The sequence below is a fragment of the Muntiacus reevesi genome, chromosome 4 (assembly GCF_963930625.1).
Source record: "Muntiacus reevesi chromosome 4, mMunRee1.1, whole genome shotgun sequence".
Lineage (NCBI taxonomy): Eukaryota > Metazoa > Chordata > Mammalia > Artiodactyla > Cervidae > Muntiacus > Muntiacus reevesi.
This window is the reverse complement of record NC_089252.1, coordinates 128335379-128356802: the sequence shown is the minus strand read 5'-3', so window position 1 is coordinate 128356802 and position 21424 is coordinate 128335379. Positions and strand designations below refer to the sequence as shown.

General features: G+C 36.3%; 1 protein-coding gene across 2 annotated transcripts in view; it reads right to left on the bottom strand.

The window, feature by feature from the left end:
* Positions 1–21424, bottom strand: part of ACSS3 (acyl-CoA synthetase short chain family member 3) — a 162395-nt gene that overhangs the window by 90698 nt on the left and 50273 nt on the right. For both annotated transcript variants that reach the window (XM_065934157.1, XM_065934158.1), the window contains 3 exons: positions 20362–20550; positions 16428–16562; positions 9280–9420 (listed from right to left, as the gene is read on the bottom strand). In XM_065934157.1, the coding sequence (XP_065790229.1) occupies positions 9280–9420; positions 16428–16562; positions 20362–20550 (465 nt within the window). The remainder of the gene's footprint in view (positions 1–9279; positions 9421–16427; positions 16563–20361; positions 20551–21424) is intronic.

Below are 21424 nucleotides of genomic sequence, written 5' to 3'. Positions count from 1 at the left end.
TTTCACAGAATCACATTCAAGAAAAAAGAGAAAAGTTTCCAGGGGTAACATCAATTATCAACACTGCATTTTAACACATATTTCCATAACAAAAATGAAAACTTTCAAAATGAAGTCCACAGAAAGGTCAAAGAGAGCTGTGTGCCTAAGACAGACTACCATAAGAGTATTTCTTCCCTGATAGTATTAAATAATAATAGGATGCCCAGAGGAAACAGTCATATTCTAACTGGAGTCTCATTAAAATGCTAACCTGAAGGACCATGCTATCGCAGTATTAGAGCTGAGCGGTTCTTCAGGTCTAACTCCCGATGAGTTAGATCTGAGGCCGACAGATTTTCCTTATATTACATTTTGGGGAAAAGTAGGGACTGTTACACCAAGCACCGCAGCTTTCATGAATCAGTCTGTGAGCAGGTCTTCTTGGCAGTGAATGTGTTCAATGTTAATACAAGATTAATATTTGAAAAGTAAGTGCAAGAGTCATCACAGATAAGAACTAACAGCAAATTTAATAACTAATTTCATTTGTTGCTTCATTATAAACATTAATCATTATTGGCTCACAATGACTTCAGGATGTGAATATTCAGAGCGAGAAAGTGAATGCTTGCTAAGAAATATGTTATAGTTCACTCACAAGCATTTTCAAACATCACTTAGTAGAGCAACTATAAATCCCTCTGTGAAGAAAATAATTATTTTACCTGAAAGGGCACATATGGCTCTAATTAATGAACGTGCTACTGGCTGAACTATCCTGGCACAGCTCTGTAACTATAACACACATACATGAGTCAGGAGAATGAAAACGAAGTTGACTTTCTGTTTGTTACTAAAATTGCTGCTTTCCTCAGGTACCACTGATTAAACTTAGGTATCAAGCTGTGGAATACGTTTTATCTATCAGCAGCAACACCTGGTCTCCTGGCAAATGTCACAGGGAGCTTTGCTGGCATTTGACAGGTATGCTTTCTAGCTTGTATGACATGGTTAGCATGCAGCTGGCTCTTTTGATCATCTTGGGAGAATTAGAAATCCTAAGCTCCTGCCAATAATTTTCACACATGCATTTTCCCATATAAACTGAGCAGGTCTTCAATCAGTATATACTGTACACATCTTCCATGTACTTTGTTAATTTTTTGTCCTATTGAGAAGGTCTTTTCCTACAGTTCAAAATCTTGATGAATTTTACATGAATCAATTTGCAAACACTCTTTTCTAAAAAGTTTTATTCATCTGGTAAAGGATAAACTAGGAGGTTTTTTGATAGACAATATGCTACCAATATTCTGTGAAATTTAATATCAGGCATGATTTCACTTAAGATATTTTAGAATTTCTCTTCACCTGTCTGTTGTCCCTGCATTTAGAGGTCATTTTTAATTAATAATTCTAAATATCATTACAAAAGGGTAAATTTTTTTATATTAAATGATAGAAAATAAGAGTAATCAACTGGAAGTGATAGGAATAAAAGGCCAAAGTGAACATAAATGACTAGTAATTCATTTGTAAAACTTAGAAGATAATTTAAAGGACAGCTTGTCAAATTTCCGCTTACCTCTCAAGTGAACCCTTCTTTAAAGGTTATTTACAGTGTTGCTTTGTCTATAAAATGGTGGCTACTTAAATCATTTGACCCCAAAAAAGTTAGACTTAAAAATGAAAATTTGCATGAAAAAACTTAAAATTATACAGTCAATAATTTAACATCTTACAAGCAAAATTATTTCATTAATTCTAGCAATTACTGTTGTTTTTATTTTTCCCCCACACAAAAGACAGAAATGTCAAAAAATTAGAGGTTATTACCAGAGATTCTCATTAAAAATGATGAAAACAGAGCTAACAGAGACAGAAAAGCCATGTCTGTTTATCATTGATCTTTAATATCCACTTACTTTTAATTTTTTAACAATGAGTATAAAATTTTCATCTGGCATCATTTGTCTATTCATTAATCTAGATTCTCAATATGAAATTTGGTCTTGCCTCTAACATATTCAGATGACAGCTTTCAATTTTCTGGTTATTTAGTACAGTGTAGGAAAAAACTGCATAATATCATACACTCCATGTAGATCTTTCATAAGAAGTTCAAGAGTAAAAACACTGAAAGATTAGTTTTAAAAAGATAGTTTCTTTCTTATAATACTAACATGTGTTAAAATTAATATGATAAAGCATTTTTGTTTCTAATCATATTTTCCAGGTAATGATAATTAAAATGCAATAGATAAACTCTGTTCAACCTCTGAAAATACATAAACTGTGCTCAAAAAAAAAAAAAAAAAAACCCACAAATTATATTCCAGTATGCAAAATTAACCAGAAACAAAAAATGGCATTTTGAAGTATATTTGAGTATGAGGCAAAAATACTATTGATCATCAGTGCTTACCCCTACAACACACGCATGCTGCATTTCACTCTTTTGAATCTGTTACTTTATGCACTTATATCCTACTTTCCTTAAAAGTAAAGACATTAGATGACCTAATATATTTTCAGAAAAGCCCTATAACCTCCCAATACACTGCTTTGGTTTTTGTAGGATCAGCATAATACTTAAATTCTTCTGGAAAACTTAAAGACATTCAGGTGGGAATAAAACTCTGTGTCTCAAATAAAGACACAAAAGTGAATTCTATCTCAGTACAAAAGGCGACAATGTGAAGGTGTTCTTTAAACAACACAAAACACTTTTAATGTATACAGATATTCAAAAAATTCAATCCACACAAGTGAAACTAAAGGCTGATTATTTATCCCCCAGGAATGAGACAACAGTTAATCCCAGATGGTTCTTTATGGTTTCCAGTTTAATGAGCTGCCTTTTAACAAAGAAAGCCACAAAATATCATAAATGGGTCAGTTAATGTAAAACAGAAAACATGTTTATATCAAGTGTGTACTGTTTGGGTGCTACAATTCAAGCAGAATGCAGTTGGAATAACATCAGTTGTAGTACAAAAAGGAAGGAAGATTGAGATATGCGGTTAAGATTAAGAGTTTGGGAGTCTTACCCGAAAAATGTGTTTTAATAGATCTATAAAAATGTGAATGGCAAATCTCAAAATATTCAGGTAGGAGAAGTCTACATAGAGTAACCAACAAAACATACTTCCTAAGTTAAGCCCCACTATTAACCTGTGCTGGGAATTTTAGTCACTCAGTTGTGTCTGACTCTTTGCAACCCTGTGGACTATAGCCTGCCCGGCTCCTCCGTCCATGAGATTTTCCAGGCAAGAGTACTGGAGTGGGTTCCCATGCCCTCCTCTAGAGGACATTCCTGACCCAGGGATCGAACCCACATCTCCTGTGTCTCCTGCATTGCAGGCAGATTCTTTACCTGCTGAGCCATCAGGGAAGTAATAAAGACTTGCACAAGACAAACACACAAATATCCATACATATATATCCATTCACACATACATATGTAAATACATATGCATATATGTCTATATGTACACATGCATATGCATTATGCATTTGCTTAGTATGTATGCATGCTTATATATACATTTCAATTCAGTCTGGCAAATTAAGCAAGAACAAAACAAGAAGAAAGGGGAAACAAAAATATTACCTGAAAAAAAGAAATCCACCACCATGGAACCATTGGAGTCAATGAGTTGAAAAGTATGAGGTATGGACGGCTCTGCTTACTTAAAAAATCCAACAACCAACAATATTCTTGTTCTTATAGTAGTTTTACAGACGATATCCCCTCTTCCTCAAATGAGCCCTTACCCCTTTTCTGGACCTGGTTATCTCCTAATTCATCACAGGAGTACTTAACAACCTTGTGAACGTGCCGCCTCTTCTGGAAGCCATCCAAACCCACTGCTTGTGTTAAAAGCCTCTCCCTCCTCTTTCACCGCCACAAGTCCTGCAAGCTTCTCTGAGCCTCTGGCCACTAACAACATCCGCCCACTGCTCAGTGTCCGCCTCCACTCCAGCACCATGAGATCGCCTTTGTATCTTCAGCATAGAATAGACAATTAATACATATGTTGACTGATTTCAAAAGTGAACAATTACATGAATAAGCAATATATGAAAACTATAACTGATTCATGTCAATGTATGGCAAAAACCACTACAATATTGTAAACTAATTAGCCTCCAATAATAAAAATAAATGGAAAAAAAATAAAATAAAGAATCACCCATGGGGCAAGGGGAAGCTATCAGAAAACTAAGAATAGGAGATGACATCCTCACTCTAAAAAAAAAAAACAAAACAAAAAACTATAATTAAAAATATTATTCTTTGTTCAAGAAAAATCCTTGAAACTTACAGAACTTAATGCCATATTAGTAGAAATGGAACAATTCCATTTGGTATATTTCTTCAAACATAAAATCTCTTGCTGCAGGCTTTCTGATGACTCTGAAACCACCTCCATGGAAGATACTTCAGCAGCTGCTGCTGCTGCTAATAAGTCACTTCAGTCGTGTCCGACTCTGTGCGACCCCATAGACGGCAGCCCACCAGGCTCCCTGGTCCCTGGGATTCTCCAGGCAAGAACACTGGAGGGGGTTGCCATTGCCTTCTCCAGCAGCAGTATAATTTTTTTGTGGATCCGAGCAACTGTGAGATCAGGGGCAAAGGTGTAGCGAGTTCAGCCTTTAGCTGCAAGAATTGTGAAAGTGGCTCAGTCGCATCCCACTCTTTGCGACCCCATGGACTGTATAGTCCATGCAATTCTCAGGGTCAGAACACTGGAGTGGGTAGCCTTATGCTTCTCCAGGGGAGCTTCCCAACCCACAGATCAAACCCAGGTCTCCCACATTGTAGGCAGATTCTTGACCAGCTGAGCCACAAGGGAAGCCACAAGAATTGTACTACAGGTTAAAAATTTTTTTCACAGGTTTTTTTATTTAACTTCCTCTTATTTTTTGCTACAGTCTAGAATATAAATAAGTCACCTAAAACGCAGGAATAAAAGTTGGTGTAAGTTATAGAAAAGTCACATCAGAAGAAAGGCCTTATCTACCACCTTCCTCTTATGTCTTCCTTTCTAATTCTTTCCCCTGCACTCCTGTGGTACTTTTTTTTTTCTTTTTTGGTTATCACCATACCTCCATGACAGCAAGCTGGAAGAAGATAAATATGACCATCACTAAATCTCCCGTTCCCAAAATGACACCCCATCCAGATGAGCTATTCTTCTATTGTGTAGTTCCTTTAAGTAACTTGAATATAGTCAACCAAACCAAACAGACTAAACATGCATAACAATATTCAGAAATGTATGCAAAGCAGTTCAGTCATAGAATATGCTAGAATATGTGCAGCAGCTAGCAAGATCAACCTGTCATACAACAATCTGACAAATCCAGAGTTGGCAGATGCAGAAATGCAAATAGGCCCTAAATATATCTGCAAATTCCAGCCAAAGAACAGACTGAATTGTGTGTGGCTTACATGCACCTATGGGAAATGAGCAGTTTTAAGTAGAATATGTTTATGGGCTTACAACACTATTTTTCTTCATGTAGATCAAGAAAACAAACTAAATGATGACATGAAATTTATACTTAAATGTTTCATGTATGCTCATCTTTCCTATACTTCTATTCCTGGGATCTCAATATTAAAAATTCAGATCCTATTAATCCTGATTATACCTACCAGAAATGAAGCGAGAATCTTATGAATAAAGAGGCAGCAGGATACTCAATATTTTGTAATAATCTATAATGCAAAATAATATTTTAAAAGAATATATATTTATATACATGGGATTTTTGGTTCATGTAGTTTTTATTAAATTATGAATTGATTTTAACATATATATATTCATAAATGATTGAATCACATTGATGTACACCTGAAATTAATGCAATATTATAAATCAACTATATTTCAGTTTAAAAAATAAGAGGCATCTGGAGCTAACTGGAAAAGTAGATTATTAAATATTTTGGATCTGCTATGACCCAGTTCTAAGGTTAATGCCATACTAGATTCAAAGGTGTATGAAATAAATTCTACAATGTTAGAGAACATGCAATGTTATGAAGATAAGTAAATGAAAAGTAATATATTTCAAAAGTAGGATAAAATAAGTGACAGAAGTATTTGTTGGCAACATATACTTTCAATGCAATTGAAACTCTAAAGTCCACTGAAGGGATAAGAGAAATATTTCTGAAAGACCTGGAAAATTGACTACTTTGTCATGCCATTCTGCATATCCTGCTCTGTAAAACCTACTCGATCCCATGAACTAAACACTAGACCTCTACAGCTGATGATATTCCAAGGGTCTCTCTCCAAACCCAGATGTACTCTTGGACCCAGACCTTCATTTCCAACTACTGGCTGGGCATTTCCATGTTAATGTCCCAAAGAGACATCATACTCAGTATTCACAAAACCTCCCAGTTTTCCCAGCCCCAAACCATTCTCCTTTGTTTCTAGTGTAGTAAATAAACAAAACCACTTTCCTATGTTCTCAGGTTCAAAGTCTTGTACTCTTGCTCTGTCTTACTCTTATTCTTGATTGCTCCCTAATAAATGGTCCAAAGCTAAGCACAGCTTGAAATCCAATCTCCTAGCTACCGTTGTGTAATGGTGCAAGGGTTACCTTCCTTCATATTTTTGCCTCTTTCCTAAGAAACAGTGCTCTCCATTCCTTACAGGCAGTATATAACCTAAACTTCTTCGCTAAATTTTAAACAATTGGCCCCTCCTTACAAGTCTGGCCATTTCTCTACTTTTTTTTGCACCAATTGCAGTAGCCATTCTGGAACCTTACACGCTCCTGTCTTTACTTATATTGACCCAATCAACCTGGAATGCCCTCCTCCCCATGAGGTCACCTGATGAAAAATTTCTACCCATCCTTCAAATGTCATACCATCGAGTGCTTTCCGTGACATCTCCCTGATAAAACAGCACTCTTACTCTCCCATCACCCTTACTCTGTTTTATTTTGCCTCATAACACATCACCTATTACACAGCTCTTTGTTCAGCGCCTGTATCCAGCCACAGAACTCTAAAGAGATGGTCAGATATGTATTTGGGTGCTCAGTAATATTTGTTGAACTAGCGGAATTTAATCCTTCAGATGCCATTCAAATTTATCTTTTCTTCAAGAGACACAAGAAGGGTTTTTTCCTCTAAGGGAAAGATCACAGTCTATCTTACATCATCTGTGTTGATACATATTGCAACCCCACTATGCTGAAGGCACTGTGGTTTACTAGTTTTTTATCTCTTCTAGCTCCTAATGAACATCCATGAACTAAATTCAATGTGAATAGAAATCTTCAAACAATTAAAGTTTTCTCCAATCTATAGAAATAGATTTATCTTCAGGATGGTATTACTAATTTAATAAAAAAAAGGGGGGGATGATTAAAACATGAAGCAATCTTCAGTTTGGGCATCTAAGAATTCCACAAAGTACTTCCTGACCCAGAGAAAACATGGGATATCTAGGTTTCTTCCTTATTTGGAATCATCACTTTTCAGATTTAATGCCCTATATATTACCTTTATTTCCACTACACTAGCTGAGTCCATTTTAAACTGATGGCAAACTCTTCTTCTGCCCTCTCATATAGATCCCCGTCCAGGCAACAGTGAATTTCAGTGATTAAAAGTCTCAAGGTAGCACCAAAAGTTTTTATAAGATTCCTTCAGGCTTTTAAGGAGCTAAACTGAATTTTTTGTTGTTTTTGTTGTTAGGCTAAACTATGTTTTCAGGGTCAGTGGTTTCCTCTCATGTTGATACTTTTATATTAGATTATAACTTGCTGAGTCCCTTTTATTTCATAGCCAAATGTTCATTTGGATTCTTTGTGGCTGGTACATAATGCTTAACTGAAAAAAGTGGAAGGTACAGACGGCATCCAGTAATCATTTGGACTGCTTAAACAGACAAATCTGCAACATAAGAAAAATTTATTTTTCAGATGACCAGAGTTCTTAAAAAAGCACAAGGCTTTGATTCTACGACGACACAAATATTTTTATGTATATGCATTAATTTATTTATTCACACAACAAAAGTGTAAGTACCAACTACATACAGAACACGATGGTACACCAAAATGTAACAAAACACTGTGTCTGTAGTCCGAGAGAATATATTCTTCTATCAAATGTTTTTTCAGAAGCAAGTGTGCTTCATACAAAATGTTTTAAGTCTTGATCTTCCTTTATTTAAGTCTAAACTAATAGAATCACAATTTTGAGAATATTAACAGATTATGGTTCAGAATTCTGATGCTATAGAGTTCCAATATTAATTGAGGCCAATATCTTATAGGATTTGAGTGGTTGTGAAAAGTCCCTTTGCCCAGTAACATTCTGTGATTCAATGAATATTGAACTCCCTAATATAGATGAAAGATGATTGCACAAATCTTTATGAGTTATATAAAGAAACAGTATTATTTGGAGATGCCAGGCAAACGTGGTAATCGTTTGGTATCTGACATGTTCAAGAATATTGACATTTTTAACTTTGCTTTGTGAAAACACCTTTCAGGGTAAAAAGATTTAAAAATCCTTGAGTGTCTTCAGTGCTGTAAATCAAATAGCTCAACACTCTGGATAAATTACCTGTTGTTCAAACTGTCTAGGCCAGTTCTCCAAGTTGCATTTATAATGATAAATTGAATTCCTCTAAATCAAAAATCAATTTCATACTGTATGAAAGTTATACCTCAGTTTAAAAAATAAAAATATATCACTTAAAATATATTTTATAAAATTTTATTAAGCCAACTGATATTCAATCAAATATATTTTAATTTTAATAGCTTACTAAAGCAATTGAATATTGCTGATTTTTGTCATGATTTTTAATGAAATAAGGACAAAGCATTTGGCATTAAATATAACAAATATTTCTATATATTTAGACACAGTATTTCTTTAAGATATACACTACTTAAGCCTAAATCTCAAGATAAAGTCTGCAAACATTTTCCATCAGTAATCAAATATTCTTGGTGCAAAAAAATCTGTCACTATAATTACCCTTAAGAGAGTGCCTACTTTGGCCACCTGATGGGAAGAGCTGACCCATTGGAAAAGACCTTGATGCTGGGAAAGACTGAGGGCAGGATGAGGAGGGGCCGACAGAGGATGACATGGTTGGATGGCATCACCAACTCAATGGACATGAGTTTGAGCAAACTCCGGGAGATGGTGAAGGACAGGGAAGCCTGGCGTGCTGCAGTCCATGGGGTCACAAAGAGTCAGACACGACTGAGCGACTGAAGAATGCAGCAAGGGAGAACATACCTTTGGCAACCCCGTCGTTCCAGATGTGTAAAGGATATACAGTGGATGTTCAGAAAGAACAGGAACACAGTCATGGGACTGTGCTTTTGCGATCTCTTCATCCCAATCAAGATAACAACCTGGAGCCAAAGGAACCATTTCCTACAAAACAAAAACACAGGAGTATGCACTGAACAAAAGAGATTACATCAGAAAAAGGCTGGAGAGTAACTAAATCTGTATCAGTCTGAGTGTCTGACTGAAATCGAGGCCTAGACAGCTAAATATCAGACCTATAACTCAATATCTCAGGCTCTTGAGTTAAGATAAATGTTCATAAGAAATTCAACAGTTTGATGTTGACTTCAACTGAACATATCGCAGAAAATGTTTTAAACCTAGAGGTATATTTAAGAAATTAAATGTGATGCAGGCATGATTTCATCAACCGTAAGAGCTTAACTAACAGAGGTTCATATTTCTACAACTGTATGTACACTATCAACTTTAAAAGAATTAACTCCTATCATAATCTATTTCTTTTTACTTTGGAACTACTGTCTTCACAATGAAATCTCAACTAATCCACTAAAGTTTCTCTTTACACAAGGGCCAGTTAACGGTAATACTGTGGCCATTTTTCCAAACGGGAGAATACTAAATCACTTTCAGGGAAGGAGGAGTAATCTACTTTCACTTTTTTAAGAACAAAATCAGTTCTGAAATTAATGAGAGTATGAGACATGTATAAAATGCTACCCAAGTTTTTCTCCATCAACGATAGTGACTAATATGGTAGAAATGCTTGTTTTCTTTTTTGTTCCTAGAACCAAGCTCTGTGTTATAAACTCTATGATAATTGAGCCATGAATTGGACAGACACATCTTAAGTTAGACAGGTTTCTTCAAAAGGTGCCAGTGAAACAAGCCAGGGAAGAAGAAGAAAGTGGCTTACGGAAAAATTACTGTAGCCGAGAGTTATAGCTATCTAATTAGAGTTATGATCCAGTACACGTCTAGTTATTTTCTGAAATGTTGACTAATCTCAAGATAACAAAACAGGAAATTTACAGTTGGTGAACCTGTTGGTAAAGGCACGAGGCAAGACTACACACTCCTCACGGAAAATAAGTTCACCACCTAGAGAGCGTGTAACCATTACATTTCATCCAGGTAATCCCTCAGCTAAATTCAGAGACACTAACAGATTGTTAAAAGCCAGGTCATTTCTGTTTCTCTGGTTCCTTAATTTATTGATTGGGTTGAAAAAAAAAAGGTCATATATTTAAATGGATACAATTAAAAATTGATACTTCAATATATTAATAGTATCACAAATATAATGCCTATATAGCACATTGATAGACAATAATCTGAATGGACCTTCAAGAAGGGGAAGTTTTAGGCCCAGCCTCACCGTGGATGTGTCCTGGAGGCACCATTTAGATAAATAAATATAATTAACTGTGATCAAACTGTATATTTCCATTTCCATTTGCTTTTATGCATTGATAAACACAACTCATCTCAAATTATCAAGCCTAGGGCATCACAGTTACAAACCTATAAAAAAAAAAAAATCATCACACTGCGTAATAAAAAAATGTCAATTGAGTAATCACAAAAATAACTGCAGTTCAAATGAAATGAGGATTTGAATGAAGGGTTATTCTTCAGGCTAAGAAATGCAGGCATGTTTGAAGAAGATCTAATGAGAGGAAGACAGGGGAAAAATCAACATTAGCCATTTCATACATGCATTTACTTCTATAGACATATCCTTCCTAGTTGTTATCACTCTTAAAAGGCAGTCCTGGGGCAGCACAGCAGGTGAATGATGTGACCTGCCAATTGAGCCCTCACGGCCTCCCTGAGGCTTAGGAGTGGCAGCCAGGTTTTTATCTCCTCTGGCAAAAAAGCAGTCCTAGTTATGAGATGCATCACTGAGCCTCATAATTTGTATCTTTTCTAAACTCAAAGCAAAGCCAATCCACTGGGCTTAATTACTGCCTCAACAGAAGGTCAGATATGAAGGACAAGAAACATCCAACTAAAATAAAGGAAAGTCAAAACAGAGGAAAGGTCTCAGGAAAAATAAGGAGAGGGAGAAAGCGAGCTAGTTATCAGAGGGGGGAAAGTGACAGTGGATTTTTACCTATTAAGAGGAAAGAGAAGGCTATCACCTTTTAAAATCAAATGTACATGAATTTAATATTAATACTTTATTTAAAAGGCAGAGATGGTCAGACTGGATGAAAAAAAAATTAAGATCCCAAAATGTTATCTATGAGAGTTTCTTTTTTTTTTTTTTAATACAAACACATTACTGATAAAAAGAAAGACATGGGAGAAAGTTACATCATGCAACTGAAAGTACAAGATTAAACAGTTATATAACAAAGCAGATTTTGATAAAGTACCAAATGATAAAGAAAATGAGCAACTAGAACTCTCATAATTTTCTGCTGGAATAGTAAAATGATTACGTCCACTATGTAAAATTGTGTCAAAGTTCTTAGTAAAGTCAAATATATATCACTATATGAAGCAGCAATATTACCTCTAGATATTTACATAAGAGCAATGGAAGCACATGATCCACACACAGACCCGATTAAGAATGTTCATAGCATCTTTAGTCATAATAGCTCCAAAGTGGAAATAACCCAAATTTCCATAAATAGAAGGATAGAAAAACAATTTTTTATATATTCATGCTATGAAATACTACTCAACAGTAAAAAACAATGAACTATTAGTACCTGACACACAAGAAATGTATCTTAAGATCATTATATTGAACAAAAGAAGGGAGACATAAAAGTGTATGCATGGTATGATTTGATCTATTTGAAGCTTGGGAATGAACAACAACAACAAAAAATCTATGACAGTACAAATCAGAAAGCGTGTGCCTCTAGGAATGGGGAATTGTTGACTGGAAAAAGGAAGAAATATGGAAAAATTCTCTATCTTGATTTGGATGGAGTTATATAGGTGCATGCAATTTTGAAAATGCATCAAAATGTACTCTTATGATCTGTCCATCTTAATGTATTAAATTATATCTCAAAAATTAATAATCTGAGTGCCTATAGTATGCATAATATTGTATTAAGATGTGAATGTCAAATAGAGATGCATGCAAATATTAATAATAAAAAAGGTAAAAGATGATATTTGCTTGAGAAAAATCTGATTGGAAACATATCCATATCCACAGCATTTATAAAGCAAAAGAAAACAGCTCATCGGTTAAAAGTCATTAAACTGAGTTTAAATCTTGGCTCTACCACTTACTGGCTGTGACTTTGTGGTGTGACCTAACAATGACCCAGTTTTTTCATCTGTAAAACGGGGCCAGCAATAACATCTACTTTACTGGTTTGTAAGAATGTAAGGATTGAATAAAGAACATCTGAAAGTACTTTGGGCCTAGCCTTAAATTCTTTGTAAATTCTACATGAATTCATACATGTGTGAATAGCATACACACACATTGAACACTTGTGTGTGTTCCTACCCTTCCCCTGAATTTGGCAATAAGGAGTTCATGATCTGAGCCACAGTCAGCTCCTGGTCTTGTTTTTGCTGACTGTGTAGAGCTTCTCCATCTTTGGCTGCAAAGAATATAATCAATCTGATTTCGGTATTGACAATCTGGTGATGTCCGTGTGTAGAGTCTTCTCTTGTGTTGTTGGAAGAGGGTGTTTGCTGTGACCAGTGCATTCTCTTGGCAAAACTCTATTAGCCTTTGCCCTGCTTCATTCTGTACTCCAAGGCCAAATTTGCCTGTTAGTCCAGGTGTTTCCTGACTTCCTACTTCTGCATTCCAGTCCCCTATAATGAAAAGGACATCTTTTTTGGGTGTTAGTTCTAAAAGGTCTTGTAGGTCTTCATAGAACCATTCAACTTCAGCTTCTTCAGCATTATTGGTTGGGGCATAGACTTGGATTACCATGATATTGAATGGTTTGTCTTGGAAATGAACAGAGATCATTCTGTCATGTTTGAGACTGCATCCAAGTACTGCATTTCAGACTCCTTTGTTGACCATGATGGCTACTCCATTTCTTCTAAGGGATTCCTGCCCACAGTAGTAGATATAATGGTCATCTGAGTTAAATCCACCCATGCCAGTCCATTTTATTTTGCTGATTCCTAGAATGTCAACATTCACTCTTGCCATCTCCTGTTTGACCACTTCCAATTTGCCTTGATTCATGGACCTAACATTCCAGGTTCTTATGCTATATTGCTCTTTTACCATTACAAGCCAGAATCAAGATTGCCAGGAGGAACATCAATAAACTCAGATACGCAGATGACACCACCCTTATGGTAGAAAGTGAAGAGGAACTAAAAAGCCTCTTGATGAAAGTGAAGGAGGAGAGTGAAAAAGTTGACTTAAAGCTCAACATTCAGAAAACTAAGATCATGGCATCTGGTCCCATCACTTCATGGGAAATAGATGAGGAAACAGTGGAAACAGTTTCAGACTTCATTTTTTAGGCTCTGAAATCACTGCAGATGGTGATTGCAGCCATGAAATTAAAAGACAGTTACTCTTTGGAAGGGAAGTTATGACCAACCTGGATAGCATATTAAAAAGCAGAGACATTACTTTGCCAACAAAGGTCCATCTTGTCAAGGCTATGGTTTTTCCAGTAGTCGTGTATGGATGTGAGAATTGGACGGTGAAGAAAACTGAGTGCCGAAGAATTGATGTTTTTGAACTGTGGTGTTGGAGAAGACTCTTGAAAGCCCCTTGGACTGCAAGGAGATCCAGCCAGTCCATCCTAAAGGAGATCAGTCCTGGGTGTTCCTTGGAAGGACTGATGCTGAAGCTGAAACTCCAATACTTTGGCCACCTCATGCGAAGAGCTGACTCATCGGAAAAGACCCTGATGCTGGGAGGGATTGGGGGCAGGAGGAGAAGGGGATGACAGAGGATGAGATGGCTGGATGGCATCACCGACTCGATGGACATGGGTTTGTGTGGACTCCAGGAGTTGGTGATGGACAGGGAGACCTGGCGTGCTGCGGTTCATGGGGTCGCAAAGAGTTGGACGCAACTGAGCGACTGAACTGACTGAACTGAACCCTTCCCCTAAGCTTTTCTTACTCAAAGCCTTCTGTATTACTGACTTTACATTCCTTGACTCAACAGCAGCAAGCCTTTTTTAAAAACATGCTGGAGGTCATCTGAAAGAAATTTATAATTCTTCTTCAAGACACTGAAAATAATAAAATCCCTGAGTGCAGCCTTTCATGAAGAACCACAGACTACTCAAACTACACTGGAGTGGAAAGTGGTAATGGGACTTCCTAGGTGGTAATCAAACTGAGAGAGCTCTAATGCTCTCTGTTCTTATATCTTGTCATTTAAGCATTTTTCCACAGATAACCTCTCAAGAGTTCTACAAATTATACATGATTCCTTGCACACTTGCAATTTTCCTTCTGTAAAAAATTTTAATCTGCTAGAAACCCCAGTGAGTCTAACTATAAATAGCTGGAGACCTAGCTAGGGATGCAGAAGTAAGCTGATTATTTGGGCAAATTTACTAGGAAAAGCATTGTAAAACACAGTCATTTATGTATTATACTGCTTTTTCTTCCTTCATGGATCACAGATAATTTATCTGTTTAGAATATTAATATTTTGTTTTCCTGAACATAGTCTTTATTTCCAGACCAATAACTTTTTCTAAAGTTTTTAAAAGACATTTTAAAAAGAAATTAATCATACCTCACCACAAGACTAGGTAGCTGAGAGATTAAGCATACTGTCAGAATGCATGCATTCAGATCATGACCCTGATGCTAGCTAGACAAGTTACTTTATCTCTCTTTTCCTTGGACTCCTCTTCTTTAAAACAGGAATAATGCCAAGCTCATAAAGTTATCAGGAAATTTTAAAAAAATTATCCATGAATGGAGTGTCTTAAAATTATATGGTAAGCCATCAGTAAATGTTTCTAGTATAGTTGAGCCTTGAACAATACAGGTTTGAAAAGCAAGGGTCCACTTACATGTAGATTTTTTTCAGTAAATATATTGAAAAAATTTTTGAAGATTTATAGCAATTTGAAAAACTCTCAAATGTACCATGCTACTTAGAAATATTGAAAAATTTAAGAAAAAGTTATGTTATGAATGCATAAGTGGAGATACTAGTTTGTCTTTATATAGTCATAAAGTAAGTGATATTTAATATAAAATTAATAATGTGGTAGTATTATTAAAAAACAGTTCCTACTGTTTCCCAACTTAGAATTACATTACTGTATAGTATACTTATTTCTCCGGTACTTAGAGAAACTGGGCATCAGTCTATCATCACAGGGAACTGATTTTTTTTTTAATTTAACAATGTTTCCAATGAACATGACTGTAAGGCCATGCCATATGCCATAAAAACTGTATTTCATTCATTAGTGTATAGGCCAGGCTATCATGAAACAATTGTATTGTTGCTTCTTTGCTATGAATGCGTGAATCATGACATCTGTAACTAAATATGAATTTCTATTTAACATTATCTTTTCATTTTTGATGTCTAGTGTTATAATATATAGTACATCTGTGGTGTTTTATATCATATAAGACAATATTGATGCAGGTACTGATAGTTCTTCTTATAAACAGACATAAACTTACAATATGGATAAACATAATTCAGATAAATACAGTTCTTTTTTCTAGCCTACTTTATTGTAAGAATATACATATAATACATATAACATACAAAATGTGCTAATAGATTGGTTATTTTATTGGTAAGGCTTCCAGTCAACAACAGTTAAATTCATGAGAGTCAAAAGTTACAAGCAGACTTTCAACTGTCTGGGGGCTGGTGTCCTTAAACCCTGCATTGGGTTAACTATATTATTATTGTAGTTATAGTGTAAATCAATAAAGGACACCAAAATAGACTATTCATTGGATCCAACTCATTAATATTACAGATATTTCTATGTTTCAATCTTTTTGTTTTAAATTAGTTTTTTTATAAAGACAGAAAATGTCATTCTTTTTCGCCCCAAATAGTGACATTCATAAAGGATACTTAAGAGTTTATAAATCAAGTGCTCCTGTCAAATAGTCAACAAGAATCATCCTTAGCACACCACCATAGCAAGAACCAAATTCAAAATTCAGATTACCGTATTTGGGCGATTATAGATGAGAACTTTATCTGGCTTGTGTTGTCCTATTCTCAGCGCTTCTTCTACAAGTGGTATGTATTCCACCTTCCTTCCAGGTTCAATGCCAAATGATGCTGTAACAACCAACTTGGGCTACAATGAAAAACAAATAAACAAATGACAAAGCTGAATCGTCCTAGTTAAGGCAATCACAATATTTCAGGTACAGGCTGACAAACATTTCTTTAGAAATGATTCTGTTCTCTCGTGTATAAATGGCCTGAAAACCAACCAACTATTTTTAAACGGTATAACCCCAACCACTTCCACATAAATCTCACTTACCTGTTCAGAATTCCACATTCAAAGATGCTTTAGGCTAACAAACAGGAGCTGTTAAAAAAAATACTTTCCAAAGAATTCATTAAGCCAGGCAGATGTAAATCTGCCATGAACCAGTGAAGTGGAATCTTAGAGTCCCCTCACTTGCATACGCCCACATAACAGCTGGTTGTTACTGAAGTTGTGGTATTTCTTAGAGGGGTGAAACCAGCCTGACTGCTATCAATAAGCATTTCTAAGGTTTTTCATGTAAGCGTCTCTGCTTAAACACCTAAAGTGACCCCGAAGGAAGAGACTGGAATCGCTAATACTTATTTTATGATTCTTTCTCGTTTCAAATGCATATTCATTTTCACGAAATATTATATTGTAAATGTGTCATATGTTTCTTAAAAGGGCCCTCAAACGATTTAAGTTTCAAGTCCCACCGAGTCTTGTGTCTGCTCTTGTCATTAAGCTACACTTGGCACTTTCTTTGCCCGACAATTGGCTAGTTATTCTTCAAGATATGCGCAGGTGTAGCCGAAAGATTTCGGTCAGTCTTCCCTCTTTGGTAGGTTCTGAGCAGGCCTCAGACATCCATCTAGAGTCAAGGTGCTCCTCCATCCCCACCTCTGCACAGGAAGCTTGCCACGGACAAATCTGGGCCCAGCACCCCATGTCTCCTATGCCTGGTCAATGCTTGTCAAACATAAGGTCTCAACAAAATACCTGTGGCAGGGAACCAAAATTCCCAGTAATTTACAAAACAAACATGTCCTTGTACTTTTAAGTACACTGCTTCTTCACAGAGAAATCCAAAGCAAAGGAGACAGATAAATTATTCAGGAGACAGAAAAATCAATCCCAGAAGGTACATCTATTCCTGAATTTTGATTTCTGGTTACAATATGTTTCCTCTAGGGAAGGTTTATATTATGCCAAATATATGCATATATAGCACTTTCTAGTTTTCAATATCATTTAATATTCACGGAACGGAGGTCCACTGCCCGTGGCAGAGTGAGCCCCAGCTTATAAGTGGTGGAATCAGAAAGAGGGCTAGTTCTGACTGATTTCAAAATGTTCCTCATTCCACTATTTCAAGCTGCCTTTTAAAAGCAAAAAAAAAAAAAAAAAAAATAGGAAAGAAATCAAAAAGTAAATCATGTATCCTTTTATTATTATGTTTAAAGATCAGATATTTGAATATAATTCACATACTAATGTCTGTAATATGTACAAAAATAACTTTAGATAACACTCCCCATGATTAGAATTCTGAATAAATGAAAGTTACACATCAAATTAAAAACATGTATAGAATATATCAAAAGTTGAATGTTAATAAAATCAAGATTAGACTCTTCCTCTAGAAAATCATTCTTTTTGCATTTTATTAACAGCCTTTTATTGCAGGTTTTATTCCATCTCAATCAGAATATATTCTTCCCATCTTCATCTATTAAAATAAAACTTTTTTCAAGCTATTTAGATGAAAATCATGACATCAAAATCATTCCTGGTTTCAAATATTAACTATATTCAAATATCTCAGGTATGTATTGCTGTCTCCATCTTCTCATCATTAATTTGACCTGCTCAAAAGTCTTATCTGTAAGAACACACACTTATTGCCTAAACTCCTCAATAAGATCAGGGTGCATGTGTGTGCATGTGTGTGTGTGTGTGTGTGTGTGTGTGTGTGTGTGTGTGCGCGTTGTTATGAATGAAAAATGCCAGTAATGCAGCATAAGTTTTATAAATTCTTATTACGTGTGTGTATATATATTTTTCCCCATGTCATATAAAAGCTTTTTCTAAAAAACAGTGCATCTTATGTGTTAGTTGCCCAGCTGTGTCTGACTTTTTTGATCCCATGATCTGTAACCTGCCAGGCTCCCCTGTCCATGGAATTCTCCAGGCAAGAATATTGGAGAGGGTAGCCATTCTTTTCTCCAGGAGATCTTTCCAACCCAAATGCCCAAAAGGTGTTCAAGACTTTCTGTAGCTAAAAAACTATAGAAGTCTCCAACTGCCCATTGATTTGCAGATCAGTGACACATTTCCCCCTAGACTTCCCTTCAAAGGACTAACTCAACATGTTTCTAAAAGGAGAGAGGAAAAAAAAAACAACCAGCCAATTTGTATGCAAACTAGCTTCCTAGTTCTAATAACTGATCTATTACCAGATGAAATCACATGTGTAAAACCTCACTCCCTGCCTAGCACTCAGGGGACCCTCAGTGTATATTAAGAATGTCTCATCCTGCGCTTGTAAAACTCTCCAGGTCAATCATCTCCTACTTCCATAATGGCAGTCCTTCTTTAACCTTCCCACTGCTATTCCTCTCCTGTACGTCGCTCACTGGCCACTGATTCACAGAGACCAGCGACCAAAGGTTCCCATTCCAGCCTTTCTCCTACTCACACCATATTGCAAGGCTTGCCTCCTCTTAACATTGCTCAAAACTCGACAGTCACCTGCTCAAAAACTTGGTTGGTCAGCATCTACAGGATACAACGCAGACAAAAGCTGCCTTTGCAAGCTCACCTTCTCTTCCTTTCCAATCACATGCATCTATTTGCTGTCCTTCAAAAGGATTTTACCCTTTCCTGCCTCTAGTACTAGCTTCTTATTCTTTTTCTCACCTTTTGGATCCGACTATATCATTCTTTTCAACTAGCTGAATCATAACCAAGATATTTATATAACTCAAATCTCACCTCTTTTGGGAAGCCTTCTTCAGCCACCCCAACTAAGAGATATCATTCTTGTCTCTAAATCAGGGGTCTGCAAACTATGATTCAGAGCCCAATCCTGCCCAAATTACATTCTGTAAAGCGGTGTTGGGACACTGCATGCCCTTCGCTTCTGTGGGCTTAAGTGCTACAACAACACAGCTCTATAGTTTCCACAGAAGTTCACATGTGACCCACATTGCCTAAAATATTTATTATCTGGTAACTTACAGAAAAAAGTTTGCTAATCCCTGCTCTAAATTCATAGAATAATAACAGCTAACCTTTTTTTTAATGGGTACTATATGCCAGACACCATGCTAAGTGTTTTAAATTCAATATCTCAATGATCTGTCACAACAGCCTTTCAAGTTTGAGATGTCAGTACCCCATCTAAATGTACAACTTCACCCATCCCTGACCCTCCCTCTTAACCACTATGCTATATGGAAATGTATAGGTTATAAATGTATAGGTTATAAAACTAGTCATGGGCCCCTAGTTCTCCATGTGATAAGTATCATTTATTAACCAGTTCCAAGGAGAGTACCAGACATAGAGTGGAAGCTTAATGAATATATGCTGAATGAGTATATTAGTTACTATTTTTCTTAAATGTCTTATACATCCAAATGTAAATGGCAAGTTAACTTGAAAGACTTGCACCTTATGTGTTATACTCTTCACAGTATTTAGAATGATATCTTTCACATAGGACTGACTCAAAAATAAAATTTTGGTTAATAGTGTATGCCAAATAAAAAGTCAACTTTATCTCATTTGATAAGAGGGTCTAGTAAACACAATCACTCTTGCATGGTTCGTTTGCAGATAAACACAGCTGGACCATATGTGGTTAGTGCTTGATTTCCCCAAGTAAAACACTTACCTTCGCGTGATCAATGCGAGTGCTTAGTTCTTTGGATGCAAATCCCCCAAATATGAGACTGTGGATGGCGCCTATCCTGGCGCACGCCAGCATGGCAAACATCGCCTGTGGGATCATGGGCATGTAGATAACCACGATGTCACCCTTCTTGACACCATACTTGACCAAGACACCAGCCAGCTTAGAGACCTGTAACAACATCCTCAGATCAGCAAAGTGTCCTCCGTATTAATTCACTAAATTTGTAAGTTATAGGAGCAACCCTAGAAGACACTCATGCCCACATTGGTGGTGGATTATAGAAGCTTGAGTAATACATACTGATGATGATGATAAGAGTTTAGATGATGACAATAACAACTGACATTTGGACTATCGTAATAGACTACAGGGCTTCCCTGATAGTTCATTTGGTAAATGAACTATCCAGTTCGATTCCTGGGTTGGGAAGATCCGCTGGAGAAGGGATAGGCTACCCACTCCAGTATTCTTGGGCTTCCCTTGTGGCTCAGCTGGTAAAGAATCCGCCTGCAATGCAGGAGACCTGGGTTCAATCCCTGGGTTGGGACGAACCCCTGAAGAAGGGAAAGGCTACCCACTCCAGTATTCTGGCCTGGAGAACTCCATGGACTGTATAGTTCATGGGGTCACAAAGAGTCGGACACGACTGAGCGACTTTCACTTCACTTCACTTGACTACAAGCCGATTTACTATTATTATGCCATGTGAATTTCATGCCTTAAATTTGCTTAATTATTCATTCAACAATATTTTTACTGAAAAACTATCATATGCCACTGTGTTCAAGGTTGGGAAAATAACACCAAAAACCAAAAACACAGGCTTTTCCCTGTGGAGCTTGTATGTTAAAGGGTGATCTGTCACGTGAACAGATAAATAAACCAGTCTCAAATTCAGATATATGTTGGCTTCACTGTTGAAGGAAACAAGCATGGATTAACAGGGAAAACATATCCTCAAACATTTATAAGGTAAATAAGAGAGATTCTATTATTATTATTATTCCTATTTTAAAGAAAAGGTAACTGACACTCAGAAATA